The sequence below is a fragment of the Athene cunicularia genome (genome assembly GCF_003259725.1).
Source record: "Athene cunicularia isolate RWA chromosome 8 unlocalized genomic scaffold, athCun1 chr8_part1, whole genome shotgun sequence".
NCBI classification, from domain to species: Eukaryota; Metazoa; Chordata; class Aves; order Strigiformes; family Strigidae; genus Athene; species Athene cunicularia.
This window is the reverse complement of record NW_020799109.1, coordinates 35,041,466-35,059,115: the sequence shown is the minus strand read 5'-3', so window position 1 is coordinate 35,059,115 and position 17,650 is coordinate 35,041,466. Positions and strand designations below refer to the sequence as shown.

The 17,650-nt window shown below is 37.0% G+C and overlaps 1 protein-coding gene across 2 annotated transcripts in view; it reads left to right on the top strand.

Annotated features, from left to right (window-relative positions):
- Positions 1–16,968, top strand: part of BRINP3 (BMP/retinoic acid inducible neural specific 3) — a 243,663-nt gene extending 226,695 nt beyond the window's left edge. For both annotated transcript variants that reach the window (XM_026854113.1, XM_026854115.1), the window contains exon 8: positions 15,502–16,968. In XM_026854113.1, coding sequence (XP_026709914.1) covers positions 15,502–16,618 — 1,117 coding nt within the window. In that variant the 3' untranslated portion in view covers positions 16,619–16,968. The remainder of the gene's footprint in view (positions 1–15,501) is intronic.
- Positions 16,969–17,650: the final 682 nt, after the last annotated feature.

Below are 17,650 nucleotides of genomic sequence, written 5' to 3'. Positions count from 1 at the left end.
TGAGAGGACTTTTTTCAGGGTATTTTTGTAGCTTGTCCCCTACCTACCTCTGCCACCAGATGAGAGCATCTGCCCTTCTAGAAGGGAGAGATAAACCTTTCAGAGTGCCTAGGGCATTAAGGAGGAGTGTACACTTTTTTTTATATATATATATATGTATATATATACACACATATAGATATATATAGAAAGCATACTAGAGACCTTGTCAATGACAGAGTTCCTCCAGAGTCTCTCCTATCCCACAGTGCTTATAATGAAAGATATTAAAAATAACTATGTTCAGAATGCTAAATATGTTTTAAAACACATGCTGTTGTAGGCTCTGAAATATTATATGTCACTTGTCAGAAGAATATATTCTTGAACAGGTTTGTGGTTTTTTTCCCTACAAGGAAATCTTGTCTTCTCCAATCCACTTTTGGTTATTACTGTTAACTTTTAGAAATTCTTTCTGAAAGACGAGCCCCTTAAATTAATTCCTTCCAGTAGTAGCATCTTGGTTTCACAAAGGAGGAATTTAAAAGGGACTAAAATATTTGTGGGTTTATTTGTGGATTTTTTTTAAAACTCCCTTAAATAAAAATTGCAAGGTATTAAGGAAGCTGTTCTCCATTGGGGGATTTTCTTTCTACTCTTCAGTATTATGGTATATACAAACATGTAATAATGAGGAGGGGATCAACTCATCAAAATAAAATCAAATACTTAGATAATATTTTCTTCCTTTGCAACAAGAGTTATCACTTCTTCAGAGTATGATTTATAGTTGATTATACTTCTACTCTTCTCAGGGGGAGGGGATTTGCACACAGTCCCACCGCTGCACTCCAGCATGTGTGATTAACAGCTAACAAGCTGATGAAGAAAATAAAACTATGGACAAAACATTGCCCCAACCATATTTTCTAAAGCAAATAAAGTGTCCAGAAAAAAAAAAAATAAATGCAAAGTTCACTTACATATTTTTGAGATATCCTAACAACTTTGAGTTTTTGACAAAGTATTGTACAGGAGTTAATGAACTCCAGAACAACTTCAGTGTTGCTACATATTACAGTTACATATTTTCATGTGGTTCTGACAGAAGAAATTCAGAGAGGTTACCAAGAGCTGTTACAAATCCTGGGTTCGGGTTCTGCCACCAACATCACAATCACTTGTAGCTCATGTGGGTTATTATATCCCAAGTGAGCTAGTTATAATGACAAGTGGAAAGTACAAAGGTATCTGCAAGAAGGATTATTATTCTGAACTACATAGGTAGATAATTTTTTTTTTCTCAGTAATTGTTCAGTTGTTCGGGGAATAAAAATACAAGGTAAATTACTTAATCTTTGTGTAATTGTATATATTCCAGAAGTAATTTGCACAGCTTCCTGAGGTGGGACTTCAGTTCCTCAGTCTCAGTTATCTATACCAGTCTTCCTTGTTTACAGATCAATGTGCAGAAAATTGTTCTTTTGTTGACCCAGTGTCGGCCTTTCTATCAACTTACACATTGCATTTCAGACTGTGGGTTTGTTTAAGGAAGTCAGAAGTGTCAGAAAATATGAATTTGCTTGATATTTTCTTATAAACATTATTACTATACTGTAACTTAATTTATATTCATGCAACATCTGATAATTTATATTAATACTTCCCTTATATATGAGCATTGCACAGGTGACATCTTACTACAAAATTTATACATTATTAAGTGAAATACAACTTTTCTAGACAGACTTTTTTTTTTTCAATTTATTCAAACATATCATGTCAGAAAAACAAACCTATCTTTTGTAATGTATTTTGTGCTTATATTAAAACTTTAAGGGTTTGCTCAAAATTACAGTTATTTTCAGTTATTATAATGAGAGAAAAATGCACACTGATGTCAGTATCTTATTTTATTTTGTTTATTATCATGATAAGAGAGGTATGAATACAGAACTGTGTTTTATATTCTTTAATTAAAACCATTACTCTTTACTGGAAGATTCTTGCTTTGGTGTAATACTTCTGATTTTACACAATGGAAGAAAATGGCACATTGTTGCTGCTTATATTACAGTAGCATCTAGAGGCAGCTAAATTTATAATCCAAATAGGCAAACATTGGGGAAAAAAATCAATATAATTATCAAAGGAAAAGAGCAAGTGACTTGGTCTATAGTTACAGTCATACAGAAAGATTTTGAAGGAACCAGGAATAGAATCCAGATTTTTCTCTATATCCATAGTTATAGATGCAACAAATTTTGCAGGAACAGAAACAGATTTTATTTTTTTTTAATTTCAGTTATTTTTATCTGGGAATAAGAATGCCTAAAATAGGAATACAGGTCCTGTCTCAAAATCAGTAGGAAAATAGGGAACTATAATGATCTAGTATCAGTTTCACAGATGTAATCATGGACTTGCCTTTCTGCTACTGGCTGTTAATAAGGCTATGATTTTACTTGAGTTAATGAGTTTTTATTCCAGAAAATCATACTAATGGTCGATTTTTCTGGCACTAAATCTCTCTCCATATCCATATTTACTCCTCACCATGAATAAAACTTTGGATGCTTTTGTCAGCACATTTTTTTGCATTTTTAGTATGGTTTAGAGCCACCCTACCAATTACCCCTTTACGTGTTCTTTCATTATCCTACAAAATATTTGAAAGCTTTCAGCTCAGAAATTATGTCCAGTCTCTGAACTTTCTATTTTACTCCTATTTTGAATAAAATACTTCAAGAACATGGATGCTGCTTCCTTCTATCCTAAATACAACATTAAAACATAGAGTATTCTGTATGCATTTTTCAATAGTTTTTGTGATCTGATGCATTACTTATGAAGACTTTTCAGTTAAAGCTGTTTTTTTATATTAATTCTAGAATTTGCACTGCAAACCAGAACTGTTTGTACATTTTGTTATTTTTGCAAAGGCAGTTCATAGCTACATCTTAGACTATCTTTGAACTTATGCCTTTGGCCTCAAGTTGCATGTTGGCAAGGTTCCCTTACTCCTACACATTGTTTCAAATTAGCTTTATGCCAGCAATGCAAGAAATCTGATGAAGACCTGTCTTCATAATTATATTACAATTACTTCATAGATATATATATATATATTTCAAGATCCAAAGACACCCTTAAATTAGTTAATTTAACATTTCTATCTTACATTTTTCAGTGAAAAATATTTTAATTTTGAAATCCTATTTAATTTTTCTCCTGTTTTTCTAAGCCATTGTGTTCATTCTTTTCAGTTCATTCATTGTTAGATCTACTTTATGGGCAGCTGAATACAGAGCAAAGATCTTCAAGTGACCATTGCTCAAGCTATATTAATGTGAACGTCTTTCAAAGCTAATAAATCCATCTGGGAGGGCAAGGCTAGCAATAGTGCAGGGAGATAATCAGGGCAATCCCTAATATCAGCACAGGCTTTGGGGTGAAGGGATTGAGAGCAGCCCTGTGGTGATGGGTGTGAGGGTACTGGTGGGTGGAAAATTGGGCATGAGCCAGCAATGTGTAGCCAAGAAAGCCAACTGTAACCTCAGCTGCATCAAGAGAAGCATGGCCAGCATGTTGAGGGAGAGAATTCTCCCACTCTGCTCTGCTCTGGTGAGACCCCACCTGCAGTGCTGTGTCTGGCACTGGGGTCTCAACATAACAAGGATATGGACCTGCTCGAGTGGGTTCAGAGGAGTCCATGAAGACAGTCGGGGTGATGGAACTGCTCTCCTATGGAGAAAGAGAGCTGGGGTTGTTCAGACTGGAGATGAGAAGATTCTGGGGAGACCTTATTATGACCATTCAATATATAAAGGAAGCTTATAAGAAAAATGGAGAGAGAACTTTTACCAATGCCTGTAGTGACAGAACACAGGACAGTGGTTTTAAACTGAAAGGGGTTACACAGGACATAAGGAAGAATTTTTTTAGGATGAGGCTGGTCAGGCACTGGGACAGGTCACCCAATGAAGTTGTAGATGACCCATCATCAGAAGTGTTCAAGGCCAGGTTAAATGGAGTTTCAAGCAACCTGATCTAGTAGAAGGGGTCCATGGCAGACAGTTGGACCGGATGATCTTTAAAGATCCCTTCCAATTTAAGCCATTCTATGATTCTGTGATTCTGTACAGTTATGTATGTGGCATTATCATGCCCTTATTTTACTTATCTCTGTAAAAGTAGAGGGCGTGTATGTTTACTTTCAGTTTGTCCAATTTTATGATGCTTTCTTGATTTTCCTTCACACAGAAAAAAAGATGATTGTGCTACAGGAATCTTGGCTGTTATTTTTAATGCCTTAAAGGGGCATATATAATCTGACTGTCATTGAAACATCTAGATAAGCTTTTTATAACTTTTTTTTTTTTTTTGTAATTATACTTTAATATACATCTGAGAAAATTGCACCTAAATTTCCAGAGTTAATAGATAATCTGTGGCCCAAGATGAATGTTGCACTCATCTAACACAAGCAAATGCATACATAGATACATAACAGATGAGTGGCTTCAAGAAGTACACATGGGTTGATTGGTTTGAGGTTTTTTGGCTGGTTCTGTTATGTTGGACTTTTTTTGTTGGACTTGCTTGGAATTTGTGTTTTTTTTGGTTGGTTGGTCCGTTTGTTTTTTGGGTTGTTTTGTTTTTTGTGTTGGGTTTTTTTTGGTTTTTTTTTTTTGGTTGGTTGGTTGGTTGGTTTTGGTGGTGGTTTTTTTTTTTTGTGGTTTTGTGTGTGTGTGTGTGTGTGATCTTTCTTCTTCCTGTACATGAAAACTCTTATTTTTCTTAATACTTCTGTTTTGTTTTATTCTTCTTTTGACACCATTAATTTGACTGGCATTTCCTTGGTCTCTGCTGCACTATGGATCAATATTTAGTAAAAACTCATAAAGCTTGTGTCTGATTTGAACCTCTTTAAATAAACAGCTGGTACTAAAAAGAGGTTTGATTCCTATTTCAATATAGCACAATGGCCATTATGATTATAGATGTGTCAAAAATTTGTGGGTATGTTACCTTAAAATAGTTTTCCTATTAAAAAAAAAACATTGTGTGTGTGGTGGAAATGTTTCATACTAGAAAAACTTTGCTGTGAGAATTAAAAGGGTGAAACACTGATATGGCTAAAGCTACAAATCTTTGTAAATAAATTCATAACAGGCTAACTAGAAATATTTTTGTCCTGGTTCAGTTTTCCCCAGCAGAGAGAGAGAGAGGGGAGGGATCTCCAGCCGGGTTATTCATACCATGCTGACGTCAGGTCCAGGGGCGGAGCCTTTTTACTGTCGCTTCTGGTGTTGGTTTTTGCCATACACGTGGTGGGTTTGCTCCTTGATCATTTAGCGGTATTTCTCTGTATATCTTTTGTCTTGTTCACTGTTATTGCTGTTTATTGTTGTTACCATTGATACTGTTGCTATTCAGATTGTTCTATCACTCTGTTGTATTAAATTTCTTGTTATTTTAGCCGGGGTCTGTGTTTAACTTCCAGCCCGACTGGTGCGGGTGGGGGAGGGGCAACGGCCACATGCTCTCTCATCCCGGCAAGGATTAAACCTTGCACAATTCTCCATAATTAGTATTTTCATTTAAAAATATTTTTTAGTGAGGAATATCATGTACAGAATCATAGAAAGGTTTGGGTTGGAAAGGATCTTAAAGATCGTTTAGTTCCAACCCTCTGTCATGTAACTCATGTCAGTTCTGTTCTATGAGGTGTGACAGGTTTATATCATTTAACATAAGGGTTTAATTCCTCTACTTCTGATAATACAAACACTGTCTGGACTGTAAAAGTGACATTAATTATTGGTTTTAAAATATAGAGTATAAGCCTTAAGAAGGGGGGGGGGGGAACAGCTTCAGAATGGTGGCACCAGGGCTGGAGAATCTGCAGAGATTCACCTTAAATATGACTAACAGGGCAGGACAAGATATTTTACCTCCATAAATCAACATAGATTCAGTTTAGATTTTTATTAATCCCAGCAACATAATCCCAGAGTCAACCTCCTGGTTCATCCAGTCATTTCCATGTACTATAGCACCATAGAGGCATCTCACACTGAGCTAGACGTCTTTAGTCACCCATCCCCTTCTGTGCTGGAAGCAATTTTAATATACGGAAACAACTTTTCCATAAATATTTCATTGTTAATTAATATCCTTTCTGTGTGTGATAACAGGGGATTTTTAGCAAAAGCATCCCTCTAGGTAGAGGGTTTTCTTTCCCTTATGTACATTTAGAAAATTATTATAGTCCTTCTCTACTTTATAGGATGCTCACCTGGTTTTCACTGTCATCCATATAGCTAGCTTAGACATTTAGATCAGCTTTAAAGTATCTGGCTATGGTGGAGCCAGCTGTGAAATTTTAAAATATTAGAACAGCTTTACTGCTCCTGTTTGTCATCTTTCTGAGTCAGATTTACAGCTGTCATTGAGACTCTCACTGACATACCTGTAACATAAACCACAGTAAGATCATTTCAGGTGTGTTTATTTGAGCAATGGTTATAGTATTGCTTTAATTTTGTTAGGCTGAATAAACTAAAACCATTCACTTCTAATCACTCACTGGCCTTCTGGTGACTGTACAGTCAGTACTTTTACCTTGATTTCCGGAAGAAAAATGCATTTCCATAGAGACCATTATCAAATATAGTAGAAATTAATGTTCTCATTATGAATCACAGCACAGAAACAAAGTACTTGGAGTCTTATTTGTCCTTCCCAATAGGTGATCCCCCAAGATCAAGAGTAGGACAATTTAGAGATGCCTGTGAGTGTATTTGGTGTTGATGTTGCTGTCTTATAGATTTATACTGGACTCAGCCTCCAAAGGAGGGAATAATAGGTAATGGGTATTTTACTGCCTATACTCTTGTTAAATTGTCTTCATTTTTTTACTTAGCATCTGCCTCACTGAGTACTCATCATCTGCTACTGAGCCATCTGATGCACAACAGATGTTAAGCACTTAGTGAGGCAGAGGAGGAGGTAAAAGTGTCATACCATGATTAAATACTTGCTACAAATATTATATAGGGTGACCATACTGCTTTGTTCTTACATTTAACGTTACAGTGTATTGAACAAGAGTAAGCACGTTTTGGGTTAAACTTGCATGTTCAAATAAAATACTTGATGAGTGTAGTATAATCCTTATAGTATACTTCTTATCAAATTATATAATGAATTACAGCTCCCTGGAAATTCTTTAGATTTTTTTTAAAACTTCATTTTTTTTATTAATATTGAGTCATTGAAATCAATCTTTCAAAAGCAGCACAAAGCTACAAAAGAAGTGCTAGGTCCAGAATGGGCTTTCTATGAAAACATAAATTATTGATTGTCTTGTTATTTGAAGATCTGTACTCTTTATAAGAAATAGACTATTAAGCCTCTGCTCTGATTTATGCAGAGTAGAACACTGAGCCAGATAACCCACACAAAGCCCATACTCCTACTGTTTAATTAAGACCTCCAAACTGGCTGTTCAGTATTCTGAAGTTTCAATCTCACCTTTGACTGCAAAGAATTTCTACTCACATGAACCACTTCTCTTGTGTGGATGAATATGTCCCTTCACCCCTACTTAATTTGTGTGATTATATACATCAGTATAAATATACTTAGTTGTATGTGACAATATTCCATAAATTTTCTCAATTATTAAAATCTACTGGGAAACAGATTGTTAACTAATTGTGATTTAAGAACAGCTCCAGTTCCACCTTCTTATCTTCTTTCTTGCATACTACAAGAAGGCTAGTTTTGCTGGATGATGAGACTCTTTCATAGGTGAACCTTCTGTTGCATAGGATGTGCTAATCAGTTGGCTACCATGCTTTCAGCTAGAATACCAACAGGGTAGAGAAAGCCTGCCATAAACTCACATTTACACAAGCATGATAAAAAATAGTATAATCCTGTGGAAATTAATGTATCAGTTAACATCAGCCAAGTTTCTGATGAGAATTGTCTTAATGAGAAATATAAATCTTAGTGTTTTGGTAGATTAAATAATTCTACATGAAGTTGCACTGCATCACCTCTTTATGAAATGCTTTCCATTTCTTGATTCTAAAGTACATTTAAAATATTTTGCAATTTTTCTTTTTTTGTAATGAAATAATTTCTAAAGTTGTGATTTCAAGTGTTTCATCAAATATAGCTTTTGATTATAGCTTATCACATCATTTCATGTTTGTGAAGGCACAAATAATTCAGGCATCCCATTTTGCTTTAAACCTCATTGAAGTAACTGTGTAACTGGGGAGATTCTTGCTGGTTTCACTAGGTTTGGAATTCAGAAGTACTATATCTCAATGTTTGGAAAACTAACACATCAGACCAGTAAATACAATTTTCCAAATCAAATAATAATGTTTGCTGTGTCATTAAAAGAATATTTGGAGAGCTCTTTCAACCCTCCCTCAGAAGCTAATTGTCTTTATTTATTAAATTTTATAAACAAGAAACAATTGCTCAAGATAAGCAGCCTTTGTCAATAGTGCCCCATTAATACAATGAGAATATAAATGATTAAATAAAACTGATTAAAGATAAAAGAACACTGGGAATGTGCACAGAACAATGTGGTAGGGAATGATGTACCTAGAATTTATTACATCTGAAAAGAAGAATAAAAGTATACTAAATTTTCAGCAAAGCCTCTTATTAATTTTAATGAACTTGAGGAGCTTAAAGTCAGATATTCAGATTCTGTCCCTGTCAAAGTAAACAGGAGTTTTTCTCAGCGACTTCTGTAGACCTCACTTATCAACCTAACTTAAAAAAAACAAACAAACAAAAAAAAAGAAATACTAGGAAAACACATTGAAGTCCTATGACAGAGTTAATAAACATTTTTCTTTCTGGCATCAGACTAAGGAGTGGATTTTTAATATGTCCACCATATGAATATAGTGAATAATGAAAGAATGGAATTAGGAGCAGCATATGCAAATTTCCATAGAGTACTTAGACAACCAAGGACTAGTTCAGATAAATAACTTAGAAAATGAAAGAGTAATTAGACTTATTATTGTAGAAAAAGGTAATTAATCACAAAATCACAAAATCACTTAAGTTTTTTCTCTAATTGAGTCCGACCATAAACCTAACATTGCCAAGTCCAACACTAATCCATGTCCCTAAGTTACACATCTACAGGTCTTTTAAATACCTCCAGGGATGGTGACTCAAGACTTCCCTGGGCAGCCTGTTCCAATGCTTGACAACCCTTTTTGTGAATAAATTTTTCCTTATATCTAATCTAAACCTCTCCTGGCACAACCTGAGGCTGTTTCCTCTCACCCTAACACTTCTAAATTGGGAGACGAGACCAACACCTCCTTTTAGGCAGTTGTAGAGATCAATAAGGTCTCCCCTCAGCCTCCTTTTCTCCAAGTCAGACAACCCCAATTCCCTCAGCTGCTCCTCATAGGAGTTGTGCTCTAGACCCCTCACCACCTTCATTGCTCTTCATTGGACACATTGCAGAACCTTAATGTCTTTCTTGTAGTGAGGGGCCCAAAGCTGAACACAGTATTCAAGGTGCTGAGTACAGGGGGACGATCCTTTCTCTAATCCTGATGGACAAACTATTCCTGACACAAGCCAGGATGCTCTTGGCCTCCTTGGCACACCACTGGCTCATATTCAGCCGGCTGTCGACCAGCACCCCCAAGTGCTTTTCCACCAGGCAGCTTCCCAGCCACACTCTTCCCCAAGCTTGTAGGGTTGCATAGGGTTGTTGTGCCCCAAGTGCAAGACCTAGTACTGAGCCTTGTTGAATCTTATACAATTGGCTGGGGAACACCACTTGTGACTGACCGCTCCATTCATCACACAATTCTTTGGGCCCAGCCATCCAGCCAATTTTTTACCCAGGAATTTTTACATTCATCATTTCTGCTGCCAGATCTCCTTTTCCTTTCAGCAACTGGCCTCTATTTTCCTCAATCTGGTTCTTGCTGAAAAAGTACATGTAGAAGTCCTCTTGTTATCACTCATTGCTCACTCATTTCAAAAGAGGCTGTGTTTTGAAATTGCATGTCATTTAATCATTGTATGTCTAGGTCATGTTTCTGTGGTCTTCCCAAGCAGCCTATCCCAACTTTCAACTTAGGTAGACTTCTTCATATTTGAGATTAGACAGAAGTTCCCTGTGCATCCAAGTCAGCTTCCTGCTGTGTTTGCTCAACGTCCTGCACATCCAAATAGACTACTGTGCTATAAGGACATCATTCTTGAAGATCAACCACATCACCTGGGCTGTTTTACCTTTTAAGGCAGCCTCAACTAGTACCCAACCTATTTATTTCCTGAACTAATACCCAGAAAAAGGCTGCTCTCCTGGAGACCAGGATAACTATTCTGTTATTTGCTTCCCTCACTTCCTTCAGGATTTTTGATTTGACCATCGTACAGCTAGTGCAGCTTTCCGCCCTGCTCAGCTTTCACATCATCAATGAGTTCTTCCCTATTTATGAGTAGCAGCTCCAGCAGAACATCTCCCCTGTTCAGCTCCTTCAACAACTGCATTAAAAAAATACTCTCAATGCATTTCATTACTCTCCTGGATTGTTCGTGTCCTGTCATGTTACCCCACCATTAACATCACTGCTGGAATGGTTGAAGTCCTCATGAAGTTCAGGACCCGTGGTTGCTTCTTCTAGTTGGTTAAGGAAGGCTTTATCCACTTCCTTTTCTTGATCTGATGTGTAGCAGATTTTGACCACAGAATGATCATCTGATCCCAGCACTTAAGGTCCTGACCAGTTCATTGCTCATTCAATAGCAAGGTACTCCTTTGTGTGGAGTGCAGCTATCCCCCCTGTCCACCTGTTCTCACTAAAGAGTCTATTCATCCATCATAAGCACCCCAGACTAATCCCACCACAACTCTATGATCTCAATGAAGTCATAGCATTCCAAATGTGTCCATGTCTTCTGTCTGTTTCCCCCACTGTTTACATCTGTGTCCCAGCACTTGAGGTGTGTCCCTAGTTGTACCACTTTCTAGTGGGAGTGTTTTTCCCTAGATGCTTTTTTCCCTAGCCCACATTTTGACCCCAGCCCCAAGCTAACATTGCTTGAAGTCCTTCTCGCAGGGTCAGCAAGTTAATTGCCTAAGATGTCACCAACTATTTTCTTCTAAATCCCATCTTTCTCAAGCTGCCATCCATCCTCAAAGAGGATCCAGTGGCTGGGTTTACTACCTATCTGACCACACCAGCTGTTCAGCCAGGTGTTGACCTGTAGGAGGCATCTGTTTCTAACCAAGCCTTTCCCCTTGACTGATGGGTCCAGAATTTTAAATAGGCTTTTATTTCTAGGAGAAAAATAAAGCTTTCAGAATGTGTGAATTTATCTAATTAAGGATGAGTGGCTTAAATAAAGTAGGTATTGCTGACATTTTATGTACTTTCACTTAATTTACTTAATTTACTTGAGTGAAATCCATAAATTTACAGAGTAACAGTATTCTTTAATGACAACTTTTAAAAAGTCAAGTAAGGAAGCTGATTTTATTTTTTAAAAATGAATTTATGATCATAAACTCATCAAAGACAAGCAAGAATAAGTAGAACTTCTTGAAATCTCTCTGATTAAAACTAGATAAAAAATCAAAATAAGATAAGAAATATTAGAAGGTTATTATTTTGAACTTTTTTTTTTTAATAAGGAGGAAATCTCCTTCTCTCCTTGGTCTCCTTGCAACTGCTAATCATCAAAGATATAGTTATTTTAGTGAGCTAAACACTGAGTTATGAAAAGATAGTTAAGTTTTAGAAAGGAATCTTACTTAATTGTGCACCTTTTGTCATTTCAGGCAGACTTTTAGACTGCTTCTTCTATCCCTTAACAAGAAAAGAAGGAATGTAGGCACATTGAAAATAAAAATAACAAAAAGTGACATTAAAGATTTTGCTTCTCATAATAATGGAAACAGTGGATTAGATCATTAACAAGGAAAAAAAATGTTTTAAAGACTGTGTGGCTGGAGAAGTGATTAACCCAAACCAGATCAACCCTTGCCACTATATTAATTTTGCTGGTTTAAGTAAGCTTATTCCAACAGTAGAAAATTTTCCTCTTTCAACAGTGCCATCTTTCTCACCGGGTCTCCCTCCTTCAGTCATCTCCATGAACCAAGAGAATTGCTTCCTTGCTTTCCTAGGCCTCTTCTCTTCATCAATCTGCAGTAACACCACAGTCTTCTTTGTTCTTTGCCTGGTGCACCCTGCACTTCAGATACATGTCCCATCTAACCATGCTCACGTGTATCCACAGGAGAAGTAATCCTCTTCTTTTCCCAAAACCTCTTCTATATAAAAAACCTAATCTGCAAAACATTCTTTAACTTATTTCAATGTCAAATAATAAGCAGGAAAATAAGTAGCAATACATATTTTTAAAATATATAATCCTATCCACTAGATCTAAGAAGAAGAAAGGGTTGATGAAACATAGCAGGGGTCAAATTAAAGCTGCACACTAGATCTCCTTTATCTTATGAGGTGGGTTAACCTAGTCTGGCTGCCAGATGCCCACCCACCCAGCCTCTCTCTCACTCATCCTCTTCAGTAAGAGGGGAGGAGGAAATATGATAAAAAAAGCTGTGAGTCAAGAAAAGAACAGCTGACTGGAACCAATTGAAACAGTCTGGAACTAGCTGTGTCAGGTATGGGGCAGCCCTGGCCTCTTCTCACAGAGGGCATTCCTGTGCCTGCCCCTCGCTGTCAATATCTTTCCAGTGACACCTAATACACCTCACTAGAGCAATATTCACTAATTAAAATCTATCAGTATCTAAAATAAGGCTCCAAAAATTCTTAACAGGGGTGTGTGTGTGTAGTTCAAAGCTATCTGTGCCTGAGCTCCAAGCCAGGATAAATTATGAATCTCCAAGCCATACAGAAATTTCTTGTCCATACTAGGACAATGCTAAATCCAGGCTACTAGTTTCTGCTGAAAAACTAATGTAATCATGTGGCTCTGGCTTTGGAGCTCAGGTACCATTAGCCCTCTTCTGACTAGGATATATCATGCAAACATATCCTTAGGTGCTACAAACTACGTAGCACAGTTGTTTTGTGTGAGTGAGCCAAGCAGATTTAGTCTCTTCAGTTTCTCAGATTTAGTCTCTTTCCATGGGAAAGATGGGAATGATACATGGGAAAACTTTGCAGTGTCTTCTTGTTTGTCCTCTACTGAGATGAATTCAATACCACAGCTGTAAACGCAGAGTTGGTCTACACAAAATAAGATATTTTGGAAATTTACTCCTAATATATAACAAAACTTTAGAGACGCATGGACTACTGATCACAACAGAGGTGGAAGAGGATGCTAAAATTCACATTTACAAGCCTGATAAATATCAGCTGTTGAATGTGCTTAACCTTGATACAGTAGTCATGTGGAACAAACTGGTAATAACAGTACAAGAAGAGAACTTGGAGATTAAAAAGCAAATGGCTTATTCTGTTACCAGTCCAAGGTAAAAAAAATCAAAATAAGGTCTCAACTTTATGAAGGATATTGTGAAGCAAATGGCATAAAACAAATATATAAAGGAAAGTAGAAAAAAACAGACCTTTATATCTTACATCCAGCAGCTTTTGGAACTCAGTGTCTGTTCTTAAGAAAGCACAGAGAGCCATAGTTAGGAAAACACTGTAATGAGAGACCTCTGAAAGGTTAGTTTCAATCTTTTGGACAAGGATCCTCTCTGTTTTGATTGCTGTGATGCATCATAGGGCTAATAGCAGTAAGACAGACAGTGTAAGACCTAGCCTGGCTGCAAGTTCATCCTATAATGGGAAACAGGGTCATAAGACACCTGAACTGCAGTTCCTGTGAGGGCAAACTCAGTAGGTACAGATTACTGTCAAAACAACTCAGACAAAGTACACAGGAACTTCCCATTCCGCCTGGGAGAGCAGTAGCTTTAATGTTCTACTCAGTTTTGAAGTAACTTTTTATATTGTAACATTGACCTTGCTTGTATAATGGACATTATGATTTTTAATCAGGAAGTGAAAGAATGAACTGGCCAAAATTTTTTCTTAGTGCTGACTTTCAAATAAGCACAAAGAAGAATGGTGTTAAGTGAGAGAACAATCTGAACAACAACAGTAGCAATGATAACAATAAACAGCAGTAACAATGAACAAGACAAACGATATACAGAGAAATACCACTAGCTGGTCATGGAAAAAGGTGCCCGCCAAAGAGCAAGGTAAAAAGTCTCTGCCCCTGGACCTGACGCCAGCATGGTATGAATAACCCGGCTGGAGATCCCTTCCCCCTCTCTCTCTGCTGGGGAAACCTAACCCTATCCTAGCTGAACCAGGACAAACAAATAAACAAAACAACCCCCAACCAAAAAAATATAATGGAGAAAAAAAAATTAAACACCCCCCCCCCAAACTAATTTTATTATATGATATAATTATACTGATCTTTATTTTTATGTTTCTAAAGAAACAGACTTTAGGATGCCACAGATTGTTAGTTTTAGCATTTGTTTTATAGTCAGAAAAGCAAACAAAGAAACAAACAAAAAATTCTGAACTATTCATTGATAGAGACATATTCAGGTGTGACTTAAAAAGTAAGTCAGCAGTAAATGAGGCTTTTGCATTTTCCCTTTGAATCAAAACAATGAAAAGATAAGGAACCATACAACCATTGTCATTCATGTGGCAACAATAGATCTGACTGAAGCAGCCAAAACAATTTCTTTAAACTGTGCATTTCTAGGATTAATAAGAACTGAAAATACAGTCTATTGACTATCTCCATGTAACTCTGTTCACGTTGTCCTTCTTTTACTGACTGTGCCTCAGCCGCCTAAACCGTAGGTTTCATGATCTGTTTTCCCAGTGTGATGTAGCATATTAACTGCTGTTTCTAGTCAAACCAAAATGAGATGACAACATTAAAGTGATCTTTTAATTTCATCTCCAAGATGAAAAGTAAACACAGCACGCTCATGCATGTCTTCCTGTAGGGATATTATTGTGCTGGAATGCAGCTGACGAATTAAGACTGTATCAATTTTAGTGGGGTGCAGGGTCCTATTTGCTATTCCAGGACAGCATTTTGGCTCACTATCTATAAATCAGAACAGCTCCAGCCAGTAACAAGCTTCTGCATAGTATCTCTAGATGTTAATCTGAAGATAATTACAGAAAAATGGCTCTTTGTCAGACTTCCTTAACAGACGTACAGAGAGAGCAAATACATGAACCAAATGTCCCTGTTGTGCCTGTGAGTTTACAAGGAAACTTTTGTGATTTTTCACTGTTAAAAGGCAATTTATACATGTATTTATCTGATCGCAGATGCTATCATCTGACTTTAGTTTTAAAATCTTAATCTGCTACTAAAAACAGTTTTATTTTTCTTTTTCCAATAAAAAATAACAAGGTTGTATTTACTGTGTGCAGGTATATCTTTGTGTTAAAATCAGTTATTTTAACATTGCAGATCTTCCAACTATTGGCTCAACCGTATCCAGTCCTTTCTCTACTGCAATGAAAATGGCCTCCTGGGAAGCTTTTCTGAAGAGACTCACACATGCACCTGCCCTAATGACCAGGTTGCCTGCCATGGGTTCCTTCCCTGCACGGTTGGAGATGGCTCTGCATGCTTGAGCTGTGCTCCTGACAATCGCACCCGCTGTGGGAGCTGCAACGCTGGCTACATGCTAAGCCAAGGACTTTGCAAGCCTGAAGTGGCAGAATCGACAGAGCACTATATTGGCTTCGAGACTGACCTTCAGGACCTGGAAATGAAGTATTTATTGCAGAAGACAGACCGAAGAATTGAGGTCCATGCCATTTTCATCAGCAATGACATGCGCCTCAACAGTTGGTTTGATCCTTCTTGGCGCAAGCGGATGCTCCTTACTCTTAAGAGTAACAAGTACAAGTCTAGCCTTGTCCACATGATACTGGGCCTCTCCCTTCAAATTTGCCTAACTAAAAACAGCACCTTAGAGCCTGTTCTTGCTGTTTACATCAACCCTTTTGGGGGCAGCCACTCTGAGAGCTGGTTTATGCCTGTGAATGAAAATAATTTCCCAGACTGGGAGCGGACTAAACTAGACTTACCCCTTCAGTGTTATAACTGGACACTGACTCTGGGCAACAAGTGGAAGACATTTTTTGAAACTGTACACATCTATTTGAGGAGCCGAATAAAGTCTAACGGTCCAAATGGCAATGAGAGCATCTACTATGAACCCCTGGAATTTATTGATCCCTCGAGAAATCTGGGCTACATGAAAATCAATAACATCCAAGTGTTTGGATACAGCATGCACTTTGACCCAGAAGCAATTCGAGATTTGATTTTACAGCTGGACTACCCCTATACTCAGGGATCACAGGACTCAGCACTTTTGCAGTTGTTAGAGATACGGGATCGTGTAAATAAACTCTCTCCACCTGGTCAACGTCGTCTAGACCTCTTCTCTTGCTTGCTCCGTCATAGACTCAAACTGTCTACCAGTGAAGTGGTGAGGATTCAATCAGCTTTGCAGGCCTTTAATGCCAAATTGCCAAACACAGTGGATTATGACACAACCAAATTATGTAGTTAACCATAAATGTGAAGCACAATGCAAAACCTTGAAGGAGTTTTTACAGTGCTTTTGTGGAACAGTTTATGTTTGGAAGAGTAAATTTAAATTGTCTTTTCAATATCTGTCTTATATCAGTCAATACTGTTGGATGGCAATTTACACACATGAACTTGCTGACAATGAATATATTATACCTGCAGTTTTGGTTTATGAATGAAATAAATACTGACACCAGTCTAGAAGACATTCTACTTTTTACAATAAATTTCATTTGTAATTTTATATGTTCCGTGGCAATGCTTTTGTGCATTACATCCTCTAGAGGGAACATAGAAGGATACCAATAAAATTTTGTAGCTGAACAGTTATTAAAAATAAATGCTGTGGGATTCTTTTTTCTTACACAAAAGTACTAACCTTGATACACTTTTGTGTGTGTTGAACACAGGAGGTGTAGGTAAAGAGGAGATAGCGACTCAAGATTTTAACAGAAACTGTGGAAGAGTCAAAGCCACAAAATATTTTATTCTTAGGATGTGGATCTAAATGTTCATGCTGAGCTGAAGTGACAACTGTAGTGATGCTTTATTGCTACACCTGAGACTTTTCTAAGGCATGCCCTTTTCAAGGTGCTTAACATGACATGCAGACTCCTGGAGTGGTAATATTCAGTGGTTTAGGATGGATAGGAGGTTAGTATTGTGAGATGCATAGTAATGGAAGATTGGCATTAGCTGAACAGGAGACAGGTGAGAGGCTGTCTTTGCAACTGATATTACTCATGTTACAGAAGAAACAACCTTTTCCAGCCAAATCGCTTTTTGAAAGTCTACCTAATACTTTGCTTTGCACATTTATAGAAAGAATTAAGCAATGTATACATTACCTCCTCCCAAATACACACACTATAATATTTATCTAGAATCATCTGTTTTGAACTATTTACCTAAATACCATCCATGCTGATTAGATTCAAATTAATTAAAAAAAAAATTCCGTGACAATGCAACTGTTTAATATGTGGATTTAAAAAAAAAAAAAAAAAAAAAA